The following is an 18,141-nucleotide window of genomic DNA, read 5'->3' on the forward strand; positions in this document are numbered from 1 at the left end:
AACTCAAATCAATGGCTACCTGGAGGCAACCCTGGGTGGTAAAGGTGGCCAGAGCATTATTGTGCCAATCACATCACCTCCAAAATGGCCAAGATTGAGAAAGTATGGGGCCCTACCCCCCACATCCCTAAATGTACCTTCATGACACAGTGCTATATGCACGGAGAACTTTACCTTACTATAAAACTATAAAAATTAACAAGTTAAGCATACCTCATCATCATCCTTTGCCAACCAGTCAGGAAGTTCGTGCATTTCCATGAGTCGCGGGCGTCTGTTAGAACCCAATTTGGCTTCTTCACGTCTTCTCTCAAGATCCATTTTTTGGAACAATTCAAATTCATTTTCATTGCGAGCAATCATCTGATTGACAGTTTCATCATCAGGAACTTCATTCTCCTCCTGGAAAAATAGGAGAAAATGTCACATAAAAACATGCTACTATACACAGCAGATGACCAGAAAATATTAAAAAAAAACTGTGCACTGCATTGGCAAATGAGATCATTACATGGCTACTCTAGCATCATTACATTATGCATGCCTCTATACATTATTTTTAAGGGTATTTCTCTACTAGTTTTTGTTTCTGCAGTAGTCATATACGTAATACATATGCTCTGAAGAAGGTGAATGTAGTTAAATTAAAATGCATTATTATCTGCAACTAACACACACTTGTTTTAGTGTCCATGGCTACCCCACATCTTCCCTTACTAATATGGTTTTGTTAAGTTTAATGCAGTAATGTGTTGTACTGTTCTCTTGAAAGCAATAAAACAACAAATGTGGTTTCTAATCTCTGATTTTTCTTGTAATGTTTTAAAATATCATAACTTTATTCATTCTATCACTAATTCTTATGCTTTCAAATTTACAATAACAATGAGTAATTTTAAACTGGTACAATATTCACATTTTACTCAGAACTAATGACGATTGATGAGCCACCACTTAATTTTTCCCCTTTCATAATAACCACAATTGTTCTTACCTCATCATCAGCTTCATCTTGATGCAGAATTGTCTGTAGGAATTGGCGACGTTCTGATCCTGTTGACTTCTGGTCAAACATTCCAGCCTGTATAACCTTTTCATCCATATTAAGCTTGTATCTTGCTGCAGCCAATATTCTTTCTTCCACTGAATTCACTGTCATAAGCCGCAAAACTCTCACTTCATTCTGCTGGCCAATTCTGTGTGCACGATCCTGAGCTTGCAAGTCCTGGAAGTAAAATGAAATTAATTTCTTGAGTTTAGATACCATTCAAAAATTTCAAGTTCACTGGTAAAATATTGTTGGTTTCTGTATTTTTAAGTTTCAAACAGAAAAAAAATTATCATGCTCACCAGGTATCTGCATGCTAAAACATTTTTTTTAAAAACGAAGAATTTTACTTTCCCAGTCAGGTTTTTTGTTTCTCAGGAAGAAATTTATTACAAAAAAAAGGGTTGCAAAAGATGAAGCAAAACTACTCTTTCCACACGAGCTACATTGCACAAGGCAAGTCATCCACTAAGAATACAAATGTTCTATCTTCAATTTACCAGTTTTTCAGAATGGGGAACTTAAAATTTGACAGAATATTTACAGCTGACAAATACTGGATAAACCAAAAATACCTTCAAAACACCAACATTGATTGTATGTAGGTATCAGACAATAACATAGATGAAACAATTTCATACCAGAAAAAAATTATCTCCATTTGTTTACTTGTGTATTCTCAGTGGACAGTTACAAATAAATAAATATTAGTGAGTCACTGAAAACTGGGACTCAACCATGGATTCTTTATATTGATTAGTAATGGTAGACCTAATTGAAAACATACTCCTTGCTTCTCCTCAATTTCCATAAGCTATTTCAATTTCATTGATTAAGTTGAGGTTTTAAAGTCTACTTTCTGCACAGTAAGGCTAATTGGGACTGGACCTATAGTTTAAAGTGGGTTCCAAACCACTTGTGCCTCCACCGGGTATTGAACCCGGGACCCCTTGATTACAAGGTGACGACACTACCACTGCACCATCGGGGATGCCCTATATTTCAATTTGAATTAGTTCCCTCAACTGCAGGGTAAGGACACTGGTGTTCATGTATAGAGACGGTCAATGATAATGGGAAGTTCTAGCATACCTAAAACAGAAATATTCACACTGAGATCTCCATTGAGAGTTTGGTAGCTCAGTTGTTACAACATTGACACTCAATGCTTGGTTGAGCCAGTTCCTAATAACTTTTCAATATGCAAGTACATATTCTGTGTGCTTTAACCTTTTGAGTCCCAAGGCCATTTTCACAAGTAAGCCTCACGGTCCCGAGCTGATTTTGAGCAAAATGCAGAGTTTCAATTAAATGAGTGTAGATCGGAGACTAATTGCCCTAGAGAGATGAGTGATATACCGTTGTACGCGGAATGAACCAGAGATTCAGACTATATGAAATTTATGCAAATTCGGCGTATATATGGAGGGGGAAAGGGGGAAATCCCCTGAAAATACTTTTTTTTAAAAAAAATGGGGTTTCGCCCCCACCCCCGCCAAAAGTACATGACAGTGTCGACATGCACATGGAAATGATCGCTGACATGTAAGAAACAGAAAAATATTTGCATCATTGTCGTATGACCAATGTAACTTGAGTTGTACCCCCAAAAGGAATGGTGGGCATGCCACTGATTCAAGCTTCAAAATGCAGCGGTACCTTGAAATGACTATAGCTCAGAAACTAAATGCCCTACAGATATGAAAGATATACCATTGTACGCAGAATGAATCACAGATTCAGACGATATATAATTTATGCACATTTGATGTACATATGGAGGGGGAAAGGGGGGAAATCCCCTCAAAAATACTTTTCTTAAAAAAATGGTGTCCCCTCCCGAAAAAATGTCAAAATGCACAAAATGCAAAATGTATGCAAATTTGGCGTATATATGGAGGGGGAAGGGAGAAAAACCCCAAAAATTATTTTAAAAAATTGTTGAAATGTTTGAAATTTATCTTTTCCCTTGAAAAGAGACGCAAAAGAGAAGTCCCTTTTCCCGCATTTTCACCTTCATTTTCATGAAGAAAAAAATAGGTGCAAGAAACATTTCTGTTAAATACATGTGTTAGGAACAATATAAAAAAAATCGAAATTCTAGCCAAAAATAGAAAAGTTATAACGCAAAAACTACGACCTTGACACAGCGTCTCGATCGAGATGCTTGGGATCCAAAAGGTTAAAGGCACTTCAGTTTGGAGGAGATGAAATTTCAAGTGCAATCATGACTATGCTTATGTGTAAGAAAATCAAGGATGCAGATTTCAATTCTATTCATTCTTGCTGCCACCTTGTAGAACACTACACCAACAAAGACACAGGACCTTCAACGTAAATGGGTGCAAAAAAGAGAAACAGAAAAACATAAATATATTTCTCCTTCTTGCCTAATATGTGGCAGGGTCGTATACAGTCACAGTCAGTAGCCCTTCACTGGAAGCATAGTGTGTACATAAGCTTATTTTGAACAAAATTTTGCAAAATCCAAGAAATAAACAAAGCCATGATGAAGTATGGAAAACATGGTTAACATGTTGAATATTTAACTACACACCCTATTCATTCACGGGATAGACTGCCTCTTTAACCTAAGGACAATGGGAGGGGGGGGGACATGGTCCACTGGAATTAATAGATATTTTGTAAAATATGGAACATGGGAAAAAGGAACTTTCCCTACAGTTATTTCAAACCATGCTTTATAACAATCCATCATGAATCTACATTTACAATCTGTGTGTACACCAGAGTTGGCAACAAAATCAGGTTGAATTGATTTTCAACAAAATAGTATAAAAAAAGGCAATTTCATTAAATATGCATGCTCATACTTAGTACTGTACCGCATGTGTATCCACATAAAGCTTCTAAGGCTTAATATGTGATGATGAAAACAGATTGTGCTTAAGAAAAAAATAGGCAGAAAGGTACCAAAAACCTTTACATTTTCCTACGTAGTGTTCAATTATCATCATAAATTTCTTACATACAGTGTTAAGGTGTAAATTATTTCAAAGGAAGCAAAAGTATGTTATACTCCTAGGTGAATGAACATTTAAAGTTCATGAAGTGCATCATTTATTAAGTAATAAGTACATTAAATTGTGCGATTCTATGAAGTAGGCAGTTAATTTTTTTTTTTGCATTTTAACAAAACTTTTCTTGTTAGCTTGCAAATTGTATAGCACTACACTACCTAATTCCTTACCTGATGAGGATTCCAGTCAGAATCAAAGATAACTACAGTGTCTGCAGCTTGCAAGTTAAGACCCAGGCCTCCAGCCCTAGTGCTGAGCAGGAAAATAAAGTACTGTGAATCTGGACTATTAAATTTGCGAAGAAGTTCTCCTCTGTCTTCTGACTTTGTTGTACCATCAAGACGAAGATACATAAAACCTCGCCAATTCAAGTAATCTTCCATTATTGTCATCAACTGGGTCATTTGGCAGAAAAGCAGAACACGATGTTTGGTACATTTCAGCTTTGGTAATATCCGATCTAGTAATTCAAACTTCCCAGAGGCTCTAAACAGATCAGGTCTATGGATAAAAGGTGAAAAAGAAAAAAAAATCTTTGAAAAAAAATGTCTGAAGTGTGTGTCCAACTTTTCAAATTCCGAAAACATAATTTCTGCCAAAATATAATTTATAAATGATGCTTTCACCACAAAATAGATTGAATTTTCTGCCATTATTTACAGAACAATGCTAACTTAAATGTAATTTACACCAAAACGATTATGCATGAAAACTAACTGAACTTTCAGATGACAGTTCATTTTACACATATTTTTCAGAAACATTCAATGGCTGATATTCATTCATATGGATACACTCATGTCTGTTAAACACTACATTAAATAACTTACATAAAATATAATAAGGTCATGTGCGAATGGACCTTTTTAATTTTCAAGACAATTTCAGTCTCCCAGTACAAATTCTACATTCATACTGTGTGCATACAGTTCAATATTCACCTCAATATTTTACAGAGCATGATCTTCACATTTGGTTTCTTCCTTACTATTACACTTATTTTTCTCTCATGTTCATTTGCAAAATTATTGTGCAAATAATATAACACTTTAGGAATCCATTATAAAACTATGTAATCAAAAATGCATTTCCATGTTTACCATCACAGTTATCCTAATAATAAAATCATAAAAGAGTAACAAATAACAGACCTTTATTACAAAATTCATTATTCAAGTAAGCTACAATATTACCTCAATCTGTGAAAGTCCAGGCAAAGAGATATTCAATTTCTTTACAGACAACCTGAGTTCAAATCTTGAGGGTTGTTGTGGATGTTCATTAGTTCAAATAACTTTGTAGGTAACCAAATTTTACATCAACTGGGTGTCTGGGTGAACCCTAGGATTCACATCTCTCTCATATGCAGCTAAGATGAATATGATATAATATATTCTGTCCATAGTATGAATATACTCATCCATCAGGCAAGATAATCAAATTTCTCTGATCATGGTGGCTCAGTCGGTAACGCCGTCTGACTACCATGCTAAAGGTCCCGGGTTCGATCGCCGGCCGGTTCAAATCCGGGAAATTTTCTATCGATGGAAGCGGCCCCGGTGCCCACCCAGCATCAAATAACATGGGTACCTGGGGGGAAACCCTGGGTGGTAAAGGCGGCCAGGGGCATGATGCTGATCACATCACACCCACTCACGACCGGATCAAGAAAGTGTGGGGCGTTACCCCCACACCCCCTATACGCCTTCATGGCATGGTGCTATGCACAGGGGAACACTTTACCTTTTTTTTTTAGTCTTCAGAACACATTTCAGATAATACTAGCTGCACTGTATAGTTAGGTCCACGTATTTATGGTGAATAAAAGATCACAATATTGGCACATTTTGGGATCAAAAGCAGTATATAAAATGGCATTTTGGTGTTATAATGGCAAATATAATCCTAAATTTGATTGTAAAATGGTATATATAACACAAAGAATGTGCAAGAACAGTGCCACTTTTCTTGATGTCTCAAAATGCTGATACAAAGTGAAAAATCATGGGAAACAGACATTTCACTTTCAATAGTGTTTCTCTAAAAATAATAATTATTAAAGAAATCCAACCTGAAAATTTGTATTTGCAGCTGTTAATAGGATACATACATGTTATATGCAGTAACATAGTGAAGTTAAAAGTATATATACAAATATATCATAAAGTACTTACGTTTCGTGAGTATCTGTTTTACGAAAGAACGACGTTTCGGGATCCAACTATTCCCTTCTGTAGGTTCTCATTCTAGGCCACTATGATCACTACAAAGCCACGTCAATTAGTGATCATACTGGCCTAGAATGAGAAGGGAACAGTTGGATCTCGAAACGTCGTTCTTTCGTAAAACAGATACTCATGAAATGTAAGTACTTTATGATATATTTTTATATATATTTTTAATATACATAACATGAGTAAGTCGCACACGCCTTGAAAATGAGAGACATAGTGAAAACATGTGTGGTTTTATGTTGGTTGCCTGAATTATTCTGTGCATAATACACACCACAGTTTTTGGGGACAAAAATTTTGGAAAAAAGTGCACTTTATACGTGAGTAAATAAGGTATTTTCAGGTACCTTGCTCAAACAGATGTGGACCTTGTATGTTAGTAGCTGTTAATGCTCAATAAGAGAAATTTGTTAAATATTTGCTGTGTACGTACATTAACTTTTATCTCAATCCTGCAATTTATATCTTATATGTATGATAAAGTTCATCATTCTGAATTATCTAGAGTCTCAGTTAAAATACTGTATGCACTGACTGTTTCATAACAGAACTTCCAATGACACGGATGTGGTTAACAGGTGAATCATATCACATAAAAGTGTGCTTTTCACAATAGCAAGTCAAACAGAACTGCGTCAGCAAGTAAGATCAGAAGGATTGAATTCCATTTGCATAAAAGAAATGCCTCTAAGAGGCCACTGACCAACAACCACAAGTAGCTTTAGAAATAGGCATACATGGGTGTTTCATGTTAAATGATATCTGCTCAACAACTGGGCAATAAAACAAAAAAGTGATGAAGTTTTCTACTTACCCTGACACAAGATTCCCTTGAATTCCAACATGATCACAGTAGGCCTCTTCAATATGTTGGAACATAAATGGATGGTTGCATAGCTTCCTCAACTGCATAATCGTATTCATTAAGGCCTTCACTCCTCCTTTACCCTGCTTACCCTTCTCAGAGCCATCTGTCAGAAGAACACCTTTTGCTTGCATATGGCTGGAACAAGTTGAATTTGCCATTAGTAAAATTATCACACCACACATCCACACTACTATTGTAATTCTTTCTATAACCTCCTCAGTCTCAGTGAAAAAAATCTCTTAAATCTGTTGGTATTTGGTTTATTTGTATAATGTTATCATGTAAATCACAAAAAAATAGGAGAATAAACCTACCAACACTTTGATGTGTAAAACACAGTTTCAGAACTGTAACTTATAGAAGGTATTTAGTGCTAATTTCTAGTATTTGCATTATAATCACCAAAATAACTGTTTTTATCAAGGAAATAATTATTCCAAATTAACTTTGTCATATATTAAGTTCACAAAATGTATATGAATATACAATTAAATTAAAATATATACCGTGCGTCCATTTCGATCTGCAGCCGAGAGATCGGGAGAAATGTGGCGGGCGGCGCTGACGGAGGTGCCGACATTTGCGGCCTGTAATGCCCGCATATTTTTATGGACATATGCAGACATTTATATAAATACAGTCAACTCTCGATTCAACGACCCTTCACAGTTCCCGGGAAAAGGGTCGTTATTTCGAAGGGGTCGTTATTGGAATTTGCACCAATTTTCAGCTTAAAGGGAGCTCAAACGGACACAAAGATGCCTAGGAGATGGTAACACCATTTATCCTGGTAGTTATACAACCTGTTATGCACAGGATGCATGTTGTGAGAAGGAAAATGGAACATGAAAAAGTTTTCACAAAAGAGAATTTAAAATAATGTTACTTTGTTTCAATTGTGCACAGTCGTTGCTTTTCCAGGAAATTCTTACAATTCTAGTTAATGAGAAACCCGTTTCCACTGAGACCTATGGAAAGGAAAACAATCTCTCGCTTATTGCAAGCGAAACTGAAGAATCTTGACACCAGTGAGACTGGTGCCAGCAAAAAATCGGGATATAATCGGGCAGAATGAATGTTGGATTTTATACGGGTTTACTGGAGCATTGTCTGTTACAAGATTAACTGGTAAGATTAGATCTCTCGGGAGAAACAACACAACATCTCTAGGTACCAGACAAAAAAAAAATAGAGGCAGGGCTGTAATTTTCATTCTGGTTCGGCTGTGTAAAATACATCGTAAAAAAAAGTCACTTTTCTTTGCTTCAACCAACTTCATTCACCCTCCTTCCCCATTCAAGGGAGCAGTCCAAACACCTTCCTTGACTTGCATTGTAATCCAGCGTGAAAAAGGAAATGCGCAACTTGCGATCTATTTTCACCCAATGCGTATTGTAGGACAGGTCATTAAACAACGTGGCAGTTGATAATCATTTGGGTTTGGAATTGAATTATTTACTCTCACGTGGCAGTTGATAATCATTTGGGTTTGGAATTGAATTATTTACTCTCAGGTTAATCGACCATTTAATGTTGGATTTAGGAGCATTCTCGATGTCAAACACCCACCCCTCCAAACGTTTTCGCCTTGAATAATGTCTTTTTAATCAGTCTCAGCGACCATTCCTACATTGAACACACTTTTTTTTTTTTCCTCCACATGAATGGTTCTGAAGAAAGGTAAATTAAATTTACAGTTGTGCTTATCAGAAGGGGCAGAACATGTATCGTCAAATCAAAACAGCTTTGCGAGATTCAAAACAATAACTTTTTTCTTCGCGCTGGATGAGTCATCGCTGTTATCGGCAAGCAAGAGCTTTGCAGATGCTAGACAAAACACTGGCGCCAGCTGCATCGTAAAAACAAGCAGACTGGCTGGAAGTTCGAGCAACAGGTGGCGGAAGAGAAAAGTCCCAGCATTTTAAAGATAACGCAACTGTGTAACTTTTAACAGCAGTGTAAAGAAGAAAGAAATGACCCTTGCTTTACGTTTTACCACGCAACAGACAATAATACGGGCAATATTTCCTATGCAGACAACAGCATTAAATAAATTTTAAAAAAAAACAACTGAATTCTGCAATTATCAACATTGCCGTGCACACCAGTGGCGGAGAATGAGCTGGGGAAAGGAGGGGTCCCTTTTTGTTTTACTTGTTCTATGGTTTTTGTTCGTTTTCAAGAATATATCCAGAACTGGTTGCCCCATTTTAGACGTCAAAGGAAAGGAAGAGGGATGGGTCCTTTTCCACCCTCGCCTGTAATCAGCCCGCATCAGCAAGAAAATCGTGGCTGAAACAATCTGCATCGCAACCCCCCCCCCCCCCCCTACGTTTCCTGACGGGAAAAGAGGGAGAAGTCAGTAAGCCAACGGAACACTTTTTTAGCAGATATTACGACATCGACACAATTAGGAAAACATATGAAGTGGGAAACGGGAGTTATGATGCACGTAAGATCGAAGTAAACTTTTGTGGAAACCTGGATGACAACGCATTAAGCGGGTTGACGATCTTTAGTTCACCTATGTGGTTTTGATTATCTCTAACAGTTTCGCTTTTTTATGAAGTGTTGCAGGGAACAAAGAACACATTTTGAATGAAAGCGGTTACCGGAAGTTGTCGGCTACAAGGCCGAGAGTTGCTCACTCACGGGAACCTGCTGAACTGGACAGATGGGCCAGACTTCCAGGCGCCACACATCTGTATTTTCGAACATTCCTGCAATCTTATCTCTCAAGGTGGTGTATTTATCGATGAAAGAGCTTGACCTGCCATACACATTGGCAAAGACTGCAAGTCCAGCAGTCATTTCGGGCTGCTCCCAACCTTCCCCACGAGTTTTCAGCAGCTCTTAGGACAAGGAAACAAGTCAAGGTCGATTTAAAATAATATCGAAGCACATTCAATCTTCTCTTCTCGCGTATCCAAGAGAAAGCGTGGCAAAACAAGCCTGGCACGTTGGGTAGCGGGCGTCGGGTGCGGGGTAACATTGGTGCGCTTGAAGGAGGGGAGGGCAGAGGTCAAGTGCTATTGGATATCACTCAAGCATGGTGTGGTGGTGTCTATTTTTAGTTCAGACCCAATTGTGAGCAGTAGAGTGCTCGTGAAGGAAATGAGTGGGGGAAAAAACAACGCATTTTTCAGCCGATTTCCTTCAATTTTTCAACTTTTTTTTTCAAATGTTTCTATCTTTTTCTAAATTTTTCACAGTTCACGGGAAAAGGGTCGTTACTTCGAGAGGGTCGTTATACCTGGGGTCGTAGAATCGAGAGTTGACTGTATTGCAAAACTAGCACTAACCTGTGTTATAAGAGTTGTTCAAAGTGATGTCCACCTACATTCACACATTCCTGGCATCGTTTGATGAAATTTTGATTCACATGCAAAAGTTCTTCTTCCGTAATTCTTCCTAGTTCTGCCCTTATATTGTATTTTAGTTCATCGATGCTATGAGGGTTATTTCGGTAGACTCTATTTTTCAAGGTTCCCCACAAATAATAGTCACATACGGTAAGATCTGGCGAACGTGAAGGCCATAAACCTCTTGAAATTATTCTGTCATCAAACACCTCCCTTATAGCGTCCAAAGAATCAGCGGCGGTATGGGCTGTGGCCGAATCTTGTTGAAAATACCCATATTGTCTCTCATTATCTGATAACAACTGAAAAAACGGCGTGAGTATTTGTGTGCGGTACCTCTCTGAATTTATTGTGTCTTCAAAAAATATAGGCCCTATTATTCTTTTGGCACTTACAGCACACCACACACCAATTTTTGCATCGTGTAACGGAACTTCATGTATTATTCGGGGATTTTCAGTGCTCCAGTATCTATTATTCTGTGAACAAACATGACCACGCAAGTGAAACCATGCCTCATTCGAAAAAATTATTAACTGTGGATCAACAATACCATCTACAATATTCTGCAAAACCCAATTACAGAAATTTACTCTACTTACGTTGTCAGGGCGCCGTAATTCTTGTACTATAGAAACTCTGTACGGTTTTAATTTTAGTAGCTTAGTGGCAGTATGTGCTGATGATTTTGACATGCCCATCTCCTGTGAAACATGGCGTAGAGGTTTGTTTGGAGAACGTTCTAAGGCTGCACCAATTTAATCGAGTTTTGCTTCGGTTAGAATCAGTCGTTTTTGCTTAGGTGTTTTAAAATTTAACGATACAGTTTCTCGTAATTTAAGGACAAGACGTCTAACCGTATCTCTATGTGGAGGTGAAACGCCTGGGAATTTCTGTACAAATTGCCTACACACGTCTCGACACGAGTCTGTTTTCACGTAAGTGTCATACATAAAAATTCTTTGTTCTAACGTGAACCTTGCGGCTGGCATTCCAATCGTCTGACTGACACAACACACATACACACTGCAATAACACAAACAAGTAACGGCAAGTAACCAATAATAACACTCTTACGCACAGTACGAAATTAACACACTCTTGGTTTACATCTGCCTGCCACTATAGTCACAGCTTTGTAGTCGCGAAGGAACAAAAAACTTGAGCTAGGAGATTTCGGATTGCAAGGAAGCTCACGAACACCATTAGCTTTTAACGGTTCATCTGCAGCGTAATCTTGATACAGTGTTGCACATTCGAAACCTCCAAACGATCCCCATCGACACAAAACTCTTTCAAGGATATAAACTTAAGCAGAACGTTACTGGTCAAAACTATGATTAAAATGTTTTACAGAGTATTATCTGTGGCTCTTAATAATATAATTTCTAAAGCGTATTTATTTGTGTATATAAGGGTGGAACTTGGAAGAATTACAGAAGAACTTTTGCGTGTTATAACACAGGTTAGTGCTCGTTTTGCAAGATGTCCACAAAAATAAGTGGGCATTACAGGCCTCAAATGTCGGCATCTCCGTCAGCGCCGCCCGCCACGTTTCTCCCGATCTCTCGGCTGCAGATCGAAATGGACGCACTGTATCATACCAGTAATGAAAATCATTCCTTTCTTTTTGAGAATGAATACCTCTAGAGAACACTTCAGATAAATTCAAAACGTAGTATCAAAACATACACTTAGAGAAGTTGTTGCTCTTGGTACACAAACAGCAAATATATTGGATGCATCAATCTTTGGAGGAAGAAAAGAGGAGCATTTACTTCACGGGTCAATTACACTGATTGGCATGAAAATCCTCCCACGAGGATGAAAGGGTGTACCTTATAGATTTCAAGTTGCTGATTACGAATATAGCATTGAAAAAGTTCCAGCATGTAAGGTTTTCTTTTTAGGGGGCATTTTCCATAACAAAATTACCGAAAAATTGTATTTTTTAATGAAATATGTGATTTTTATGCTTGGAATACATAATTGTGTATCTTTACCTCAATCCAAGAATTGTTACTATATCCTAGTAAAATTCTTTCCCCTGCCCCCACAAGCCCCTCTCCCCCTCATAAAATAGGAAAAAGTACCAAATACACCCCACCCACCCTAAAAAACGGTGAATTCGGCCACAACGCACATTTTTTTTGAGAATTCCAGATAAATGTCAAAACAAAAATGTGAATAATATTGCATTTTAACATTACTGCTGGAAGAAATATTTTCACGATGTCCCACGAGCCATAAGTGACTGGCTCTAAAATTAATGGTATCTTTAACTGTGTGTGACAGGCTTATTTGTGTACATTGGAGTTCGACGTTTTATTTTCGTTACACTCTTCCTACACTGTTACCTCGGCTTCCTTCAAGGTAAAAGGATTCGTAATCAACTTGTGGTCATTTGTTGACACCCCCTTGTCTAGATGACAAACCAGATGTGGCTGAAAAAGGTGCCAAGACATCCACCTCGTTGTCCCGTGAAGCAGATATTTTACTTCCAAGGTGATCGTGGTGTAAGAGAGTCGTGTTACTCTGTGTCTGTGTGTACCGTTAAGGAAAAATATTTCTCGTGAAATATTGACATTTGTGTTAAACCAACATGCCACAAACTTGCAAAAACTTGGTAGATTCATTCTGCTACATATGTGGGGAAGTGGTCTTCAAGGGACAAAGTAGGCCATTGTCACCATTCCTAAAGACAGCATACCACCTAAGTCGGCAACCAGGGCTGCGAGTGGGCTCCCAAACAAAGTTTTAACTCGTGTGCACGTACTCTGAAAGGATGGTTGAAAGGTACACATAAATCGATGCCGTTCGCTGTACCTATGGTTTGGCGCGAGCCCCGGGATCATGTTGCAGACTGTTACTTCTGCCTGACCAATATTACAGGTTTCTCAAAAGGCACAAAGCATAAAATACAGTATCCTGACTTGGATTCCGCGAGGAGACCTGTCCCACATGTTGTTGTTCTGCCTGTACCCGTACCACCAGACTCATACACACTGAGCAGTGTTTCATCTGGCGAAGAACCTGCGGCTTGTCAGGATGTTGCACAATCCTCGAGTACGCATTCAGATCCCAATTACGCCCCAGTGTCTGACACTAAGGAACCACATGTGATAAGTCAGGAAGAACTGAATGATCTGATCGGAGACTTAAACCTTCCAAGACCAAGGCCCTGTTGCTTGCATCACGACTTCAACAATGGAATCTACTTGACCGAGATGTGAATATATTGATGTACAGAAAAAGAGAGGTGAGCCTAGTTCCTAATTTTACAAAGGATGGTGATTTGGTGTATTGCAGTGACATTCCGTCGCTTATGGAACCACTGAAATTTGACTACATCACTGAAGAATATAGACTGTTCGTAGATTCGTCACTGACTAGCCTCAAGGCAGTGTTACTAAACCATGGCAATCAATATCCTGCCATCCCTGTTGCTCATGCTGTGCATATGAAAGAAACATATGAGAATATGCGGAACCTACTACAGAAATTAACGGTGCTCTCAGCGTAAAGCTGTATTTGCAGTATATTTCCTGTGAATCCGGAAGAATTCGTATCAGTGGATATTTACATCCGCTGAAGATCACAGGTGGCATTTCCTTGAAAGAAGCTCTTTCCAGCTTCTTTCATACTCGGGCCCTTTTTATGAAATAATTAGATTATCGGACTATGGCACCCGGGGTCCTGGATTCGAGTCATGCCTTCGGCATGATACGCGAGAACATGCGGAACCTACTACAGAAATTAAATTACGAACAGTTTAAGTGGTGTATATGTGCTGACCTTAAGGTTATTGCTAGGGGCATGCATATTTCGTTTTTGACGAAAACATGAAATTTGAAAAAAACACATTGTAGTGTTAATTTTTCATGTTTTTGAAAGGTGTGAGGTGCATTTTGTGACAATATTTTGTCACGAAATAATGCGAAATGAACTGCAAAAAGTGAAATTAACTCTTAAACACAAAATTCAGGGTTTATTCACAGACACGAGACCTTCAGAGGTCTGAATTATCCTTAGAGTTATGCAATTCCCGGAAAATTGATTAATTCTGCTGTTAATATTGGAGAAGCAAAAATGGACTCCTTTACACAGAAATAAACTTAATGCTCTGATAACTACATAAATGTGCTATTAGAAGTGAAATGTTAATTCTGTGGAATAAGTGTAGTTTTTAAATCAAATTTAGGATTATTTTCACAATTTTAAAACCAATATGTCTTTTTATATACCACTTTTCATCCATTTTTTCACCACTATAACACCGATATTTTATTTTATTTACCGCTTTTGAACCCGAAATTGACTCAGTTTTTGTACCGAAATTTTATCTTTTTATTTACCAAAAATATGTGCCTCTAGTTATTGCCATCCTCACCGCTTTACAAGGAGGTTCCACCAAACACTGTTGTTTCTTGTGTCATTTTGACAGTCGAGCCAAAGAGCAGTACACCATCACAAAATGGTCACCAAGGAACCAACTGGTCCCAGGAGAGATGAACGTGGCTAATGAACTTCTTGTGGATCTGGAGAAAGTATTCTTACCACCTCTCCATATAAAATTAGGTCTAATGAAGGTATTTATCAAGCCCCTGAAGCGGGGTGGTGAAGCATTTACTCATCTCAGAAAACTGTTCCCAAGACTTAACGAGGCCAAGGTGAAAGAAGGTGATTTTACAGGGCCTCAAATGAGAGACGTTTTGAAGGATCCTACATTTCCTTCTAAGCTGAGTGATGTGGAACGTGAGGCTTGGGAGGCCTTTCGAGACGTGTGCAGTAATTTTCTCGGGAATCATTAGTCACCTAATTACAAAGACATTGTGGGCAGGTTAATTACTTCATTTCGTACCATGGGGTGTAATATGTCCCTCAAGTTACATTTCCTGCATTGTCACTTGGACTTCTTCCCTCAACAGTACAGCTTGGGGGAGGTCTCCGATGAACACGGTGAAAGGTTTCATCAACAAATAACTACCATGGAGAGGTGCTACAGTAGTGTGAATATGTTGGCAGACTTCTGTTGGAATGCAACACGCGAGACACCCTGTACAAATTACAAGAGGAGCAGGAACACCAATTGTAATGTAAGTGTTGAACTTTTACTCTTTATGTAGTTGTATCTGCTTGTTTTATATTGAAATTCTGATGATAGCATGCAAATTTATATGGGAGGAGAATAGCACCTTTGCGTGGTCATTGAAACCCACCCTCCCTCCCTCAAAACTGGTACGTCCTGGAGAAAAACAGGTTGCGGATTCGAACTCAGGAGCTCAAAATCTATAAGAATCACCTATTTTGGTTCATGGGAGCGACAAAAAGTTTAATTTTGCCAAACAGTGTTATTGAAGGTGAAGACCACAACTGACATTGAACTTGGTCCTCTTCTGAAGCATTTAAAGGCTACAGTTTCACACCCATGTGATGCACTTGTAACAAAACATGTCCTCCAGCTATCAGAGTTTCCTGAACAAGTTACCAAAAGCTGATGCATTTCACAGAATTCTAAAAGTTTATGGTATAATTTGAAGCTCTTTCTCCAGTCTCAAATGCAGAGGAAAGCTTTACATGTTGAACATCTAACTCTGGCTTTGTTCGTTGAACATCCACATCATAATTGAATAGTTTGTTTCAGAACCCCCCTATCGACCAATTCTGGAGAAAACTATATTTGTACAATTACACATAGCCCTTGCCAAGATGCATCATTTGATGAAGACATCGATCATGTAACTGCATACCTAATACTAAGTATGATCGATTTCTGTATCAAACAATGCATCTTGGCAAGGGCTATGTGAAACTACAAATATCGTTTTCACCAGAAGCTGTTGATAGGTGGTTTCCAAAATAAATGATTCACTTATTGGTTACATAGTGCTACAATGATGTAAACTGTCAACACAATGTTTCCATTTCAGCAGCAGACACAGCAAGTAAACTGCAAGTATGAAGATGGAAGAACAATACACACAGGTTTATCCACTAGAATATGTTACATCCTGGAATTTGCTTAAAATGATTTGCTGAGGAAAACTTCAACCGGACAGTTTGTCATGTAATATACACATGCAGAAACTACTTACAGCAATAATTGGGGTTGACCTTACCTATATAATACACGTTGGAGACCTGACATATCACATTTAATGATATATTCCACTTTATCTGGAAGTTGTGCCTCGACTTCCTTCTTTAACCGACGCAGCAAGAAAGGACGCAGGACCTTGTGTAGACGACGTATAATCAAAATTGTTTCTTCTTCATTAAGTTCAACCTATATAAAAAAATAAGGCGGTAAATGTGATCTATCAGAACTACAAATTCAAATCTGTAGTTGTTACAGATAAGAAATTTAATAACTTAATCAAAATCAGAATGACAAACCCAAAAAGCCCACTAATAAATTCAAAATAATACTTTTTTAGAAACTGGCAGTCAACACATTCCTGCCCATAAAAGACCATGGTTGTTTTAAAGTACAGGGTGGCCAGGAAGTCCCTTTACACCTCCACTTATTTCATCCCTACATTAATAATATTTACAGTTGTCCAAAACATCCGTATGTGCAACTCCATGATCCCTGCAGAGCTTCATACACCCATTGATGGTCATTGGCCGGAATGCGTGCAGGCCTAAGTCCATTTTCATGTGGAGCTGCATTGTGCTCCTATTCTGGTCGACTTGCAGGGTGAACGCATCACTGACACACTAACGGCTGCACACGTTTCCTTTCGGGTTGATGGACGACCAGAACGAGGGGCATCCAAAACACTTCCCAGGCGAAAAGCTTTCTTCTCCCATGTGATCAAAGTCTCACGACTTGGTGGCTCCTTACCGAAAAGTTCACAAAACCTATCCATCACCTGCAGCATATTTTCGTTGTTGTGCTTCCATTCATGGACCCACCCACTTGTCACTAAATGCTCCTCCAAAGTGAAGTCACTGGTATCTGCCATTGTTGTTCACCAAACACGGAAAGGCACGACAATGAACTGGTCAACACACAGACTTTATTCTCCCTCCACAGGCAGTCACGTGGCAATTCACGTGAGGAGCACTGTTGCCACATCAATGATCAGGATGGGAGGTAAAAATCTTAAATATCTTACTGCCGGGTTGAAAAAGCCAACGAAAAACTCCATTTGCAGCCCCCAGGGTGCAATTTTAAAAAACTTGAAAATTCAAGATGGCAGTTACATTTCTTCAGGTTATGTTTGGATTCAGAAAATGCCTGGGCTGGCTGCATAAATGTCCTTCCCAGAGCTGGGCATGAATGTGTTAAGTTTATGAATACATCAAATATGCTTAGATTTAATTATTTAATTCCATGCAATCACCAAACTACATTTTATCTTTATATCCATGTTTTACTTCATGTAATGCTTCAAGTTCCTTCGTACATGATCACTGCAATCATAAAACAGAATGAAAGATGTACCTGTGGGGATGAACAAGCAGATAAAATCTGATGTTTCATCCCTACAAATGAGAATAGAGAAAATCTGATTGAAACATCAGATTTTATCTGCTAATTGACTTCCATAGGTACATCTTCTATTTGGTTATATTAACCTGA

At 38.3% G+C, this 18,141-nt stretch overlaps 1 protein-coding gene across 7 annotated transcripts in view; it reads right to left on the reverse strand.

The window, feature by feature from the left end:
- LOC145984304 (SWI/SNF-related matrix-associated actin-dependent regulator of chromatin subfamily A member 4-like) overlaps positions 1–18,141 on the reverse strand; it is a 119,536-nt gene that overhangs the window by 27,278 nt on the left and 74,117 nt on the right. For all 7 annotated transcript variants that reach the window (XM_083117959.1, XM_083117956.1, XM_083117960.1 and 4 more), the window contains exons 17-21: positions 16,673–16,839; positions 7,138–7,326; positions 4,260–4,590; positions 995–1,225; positions 214–402 (exon numbers count right to left, since the gene is read on the reverse strand). In XM_083117959.1, the coding sequence (XP_082974085.1) occupies positions 214–402; positions 995–1,225; positions 4,260–4,590; positions 7,138–7,326; positions 16,673–16,839 (1,107 nt within the window). The remainder of the gene's footprint in view (positions 1–213; positions 403–994; positions 1,226–4,259; positions 4,591–7,137; positions 7,327–16,672; positions 16,840–18,141) is intronic.

This window comes from Lepisma saccharinum, chromosome 2, assembly GCF_977018435.1.
Source record: "Lepisma saccharinum chromosome 2, izLepSacc3.1, whole genome shotgun sequence".
Classification (NCBI taxonomy): Eukaryota; Metazoa; Arthropoda; class Insecta; order Zygentoma; family Lepismatidae; genus Lepisma; species Lepisma saccharinum.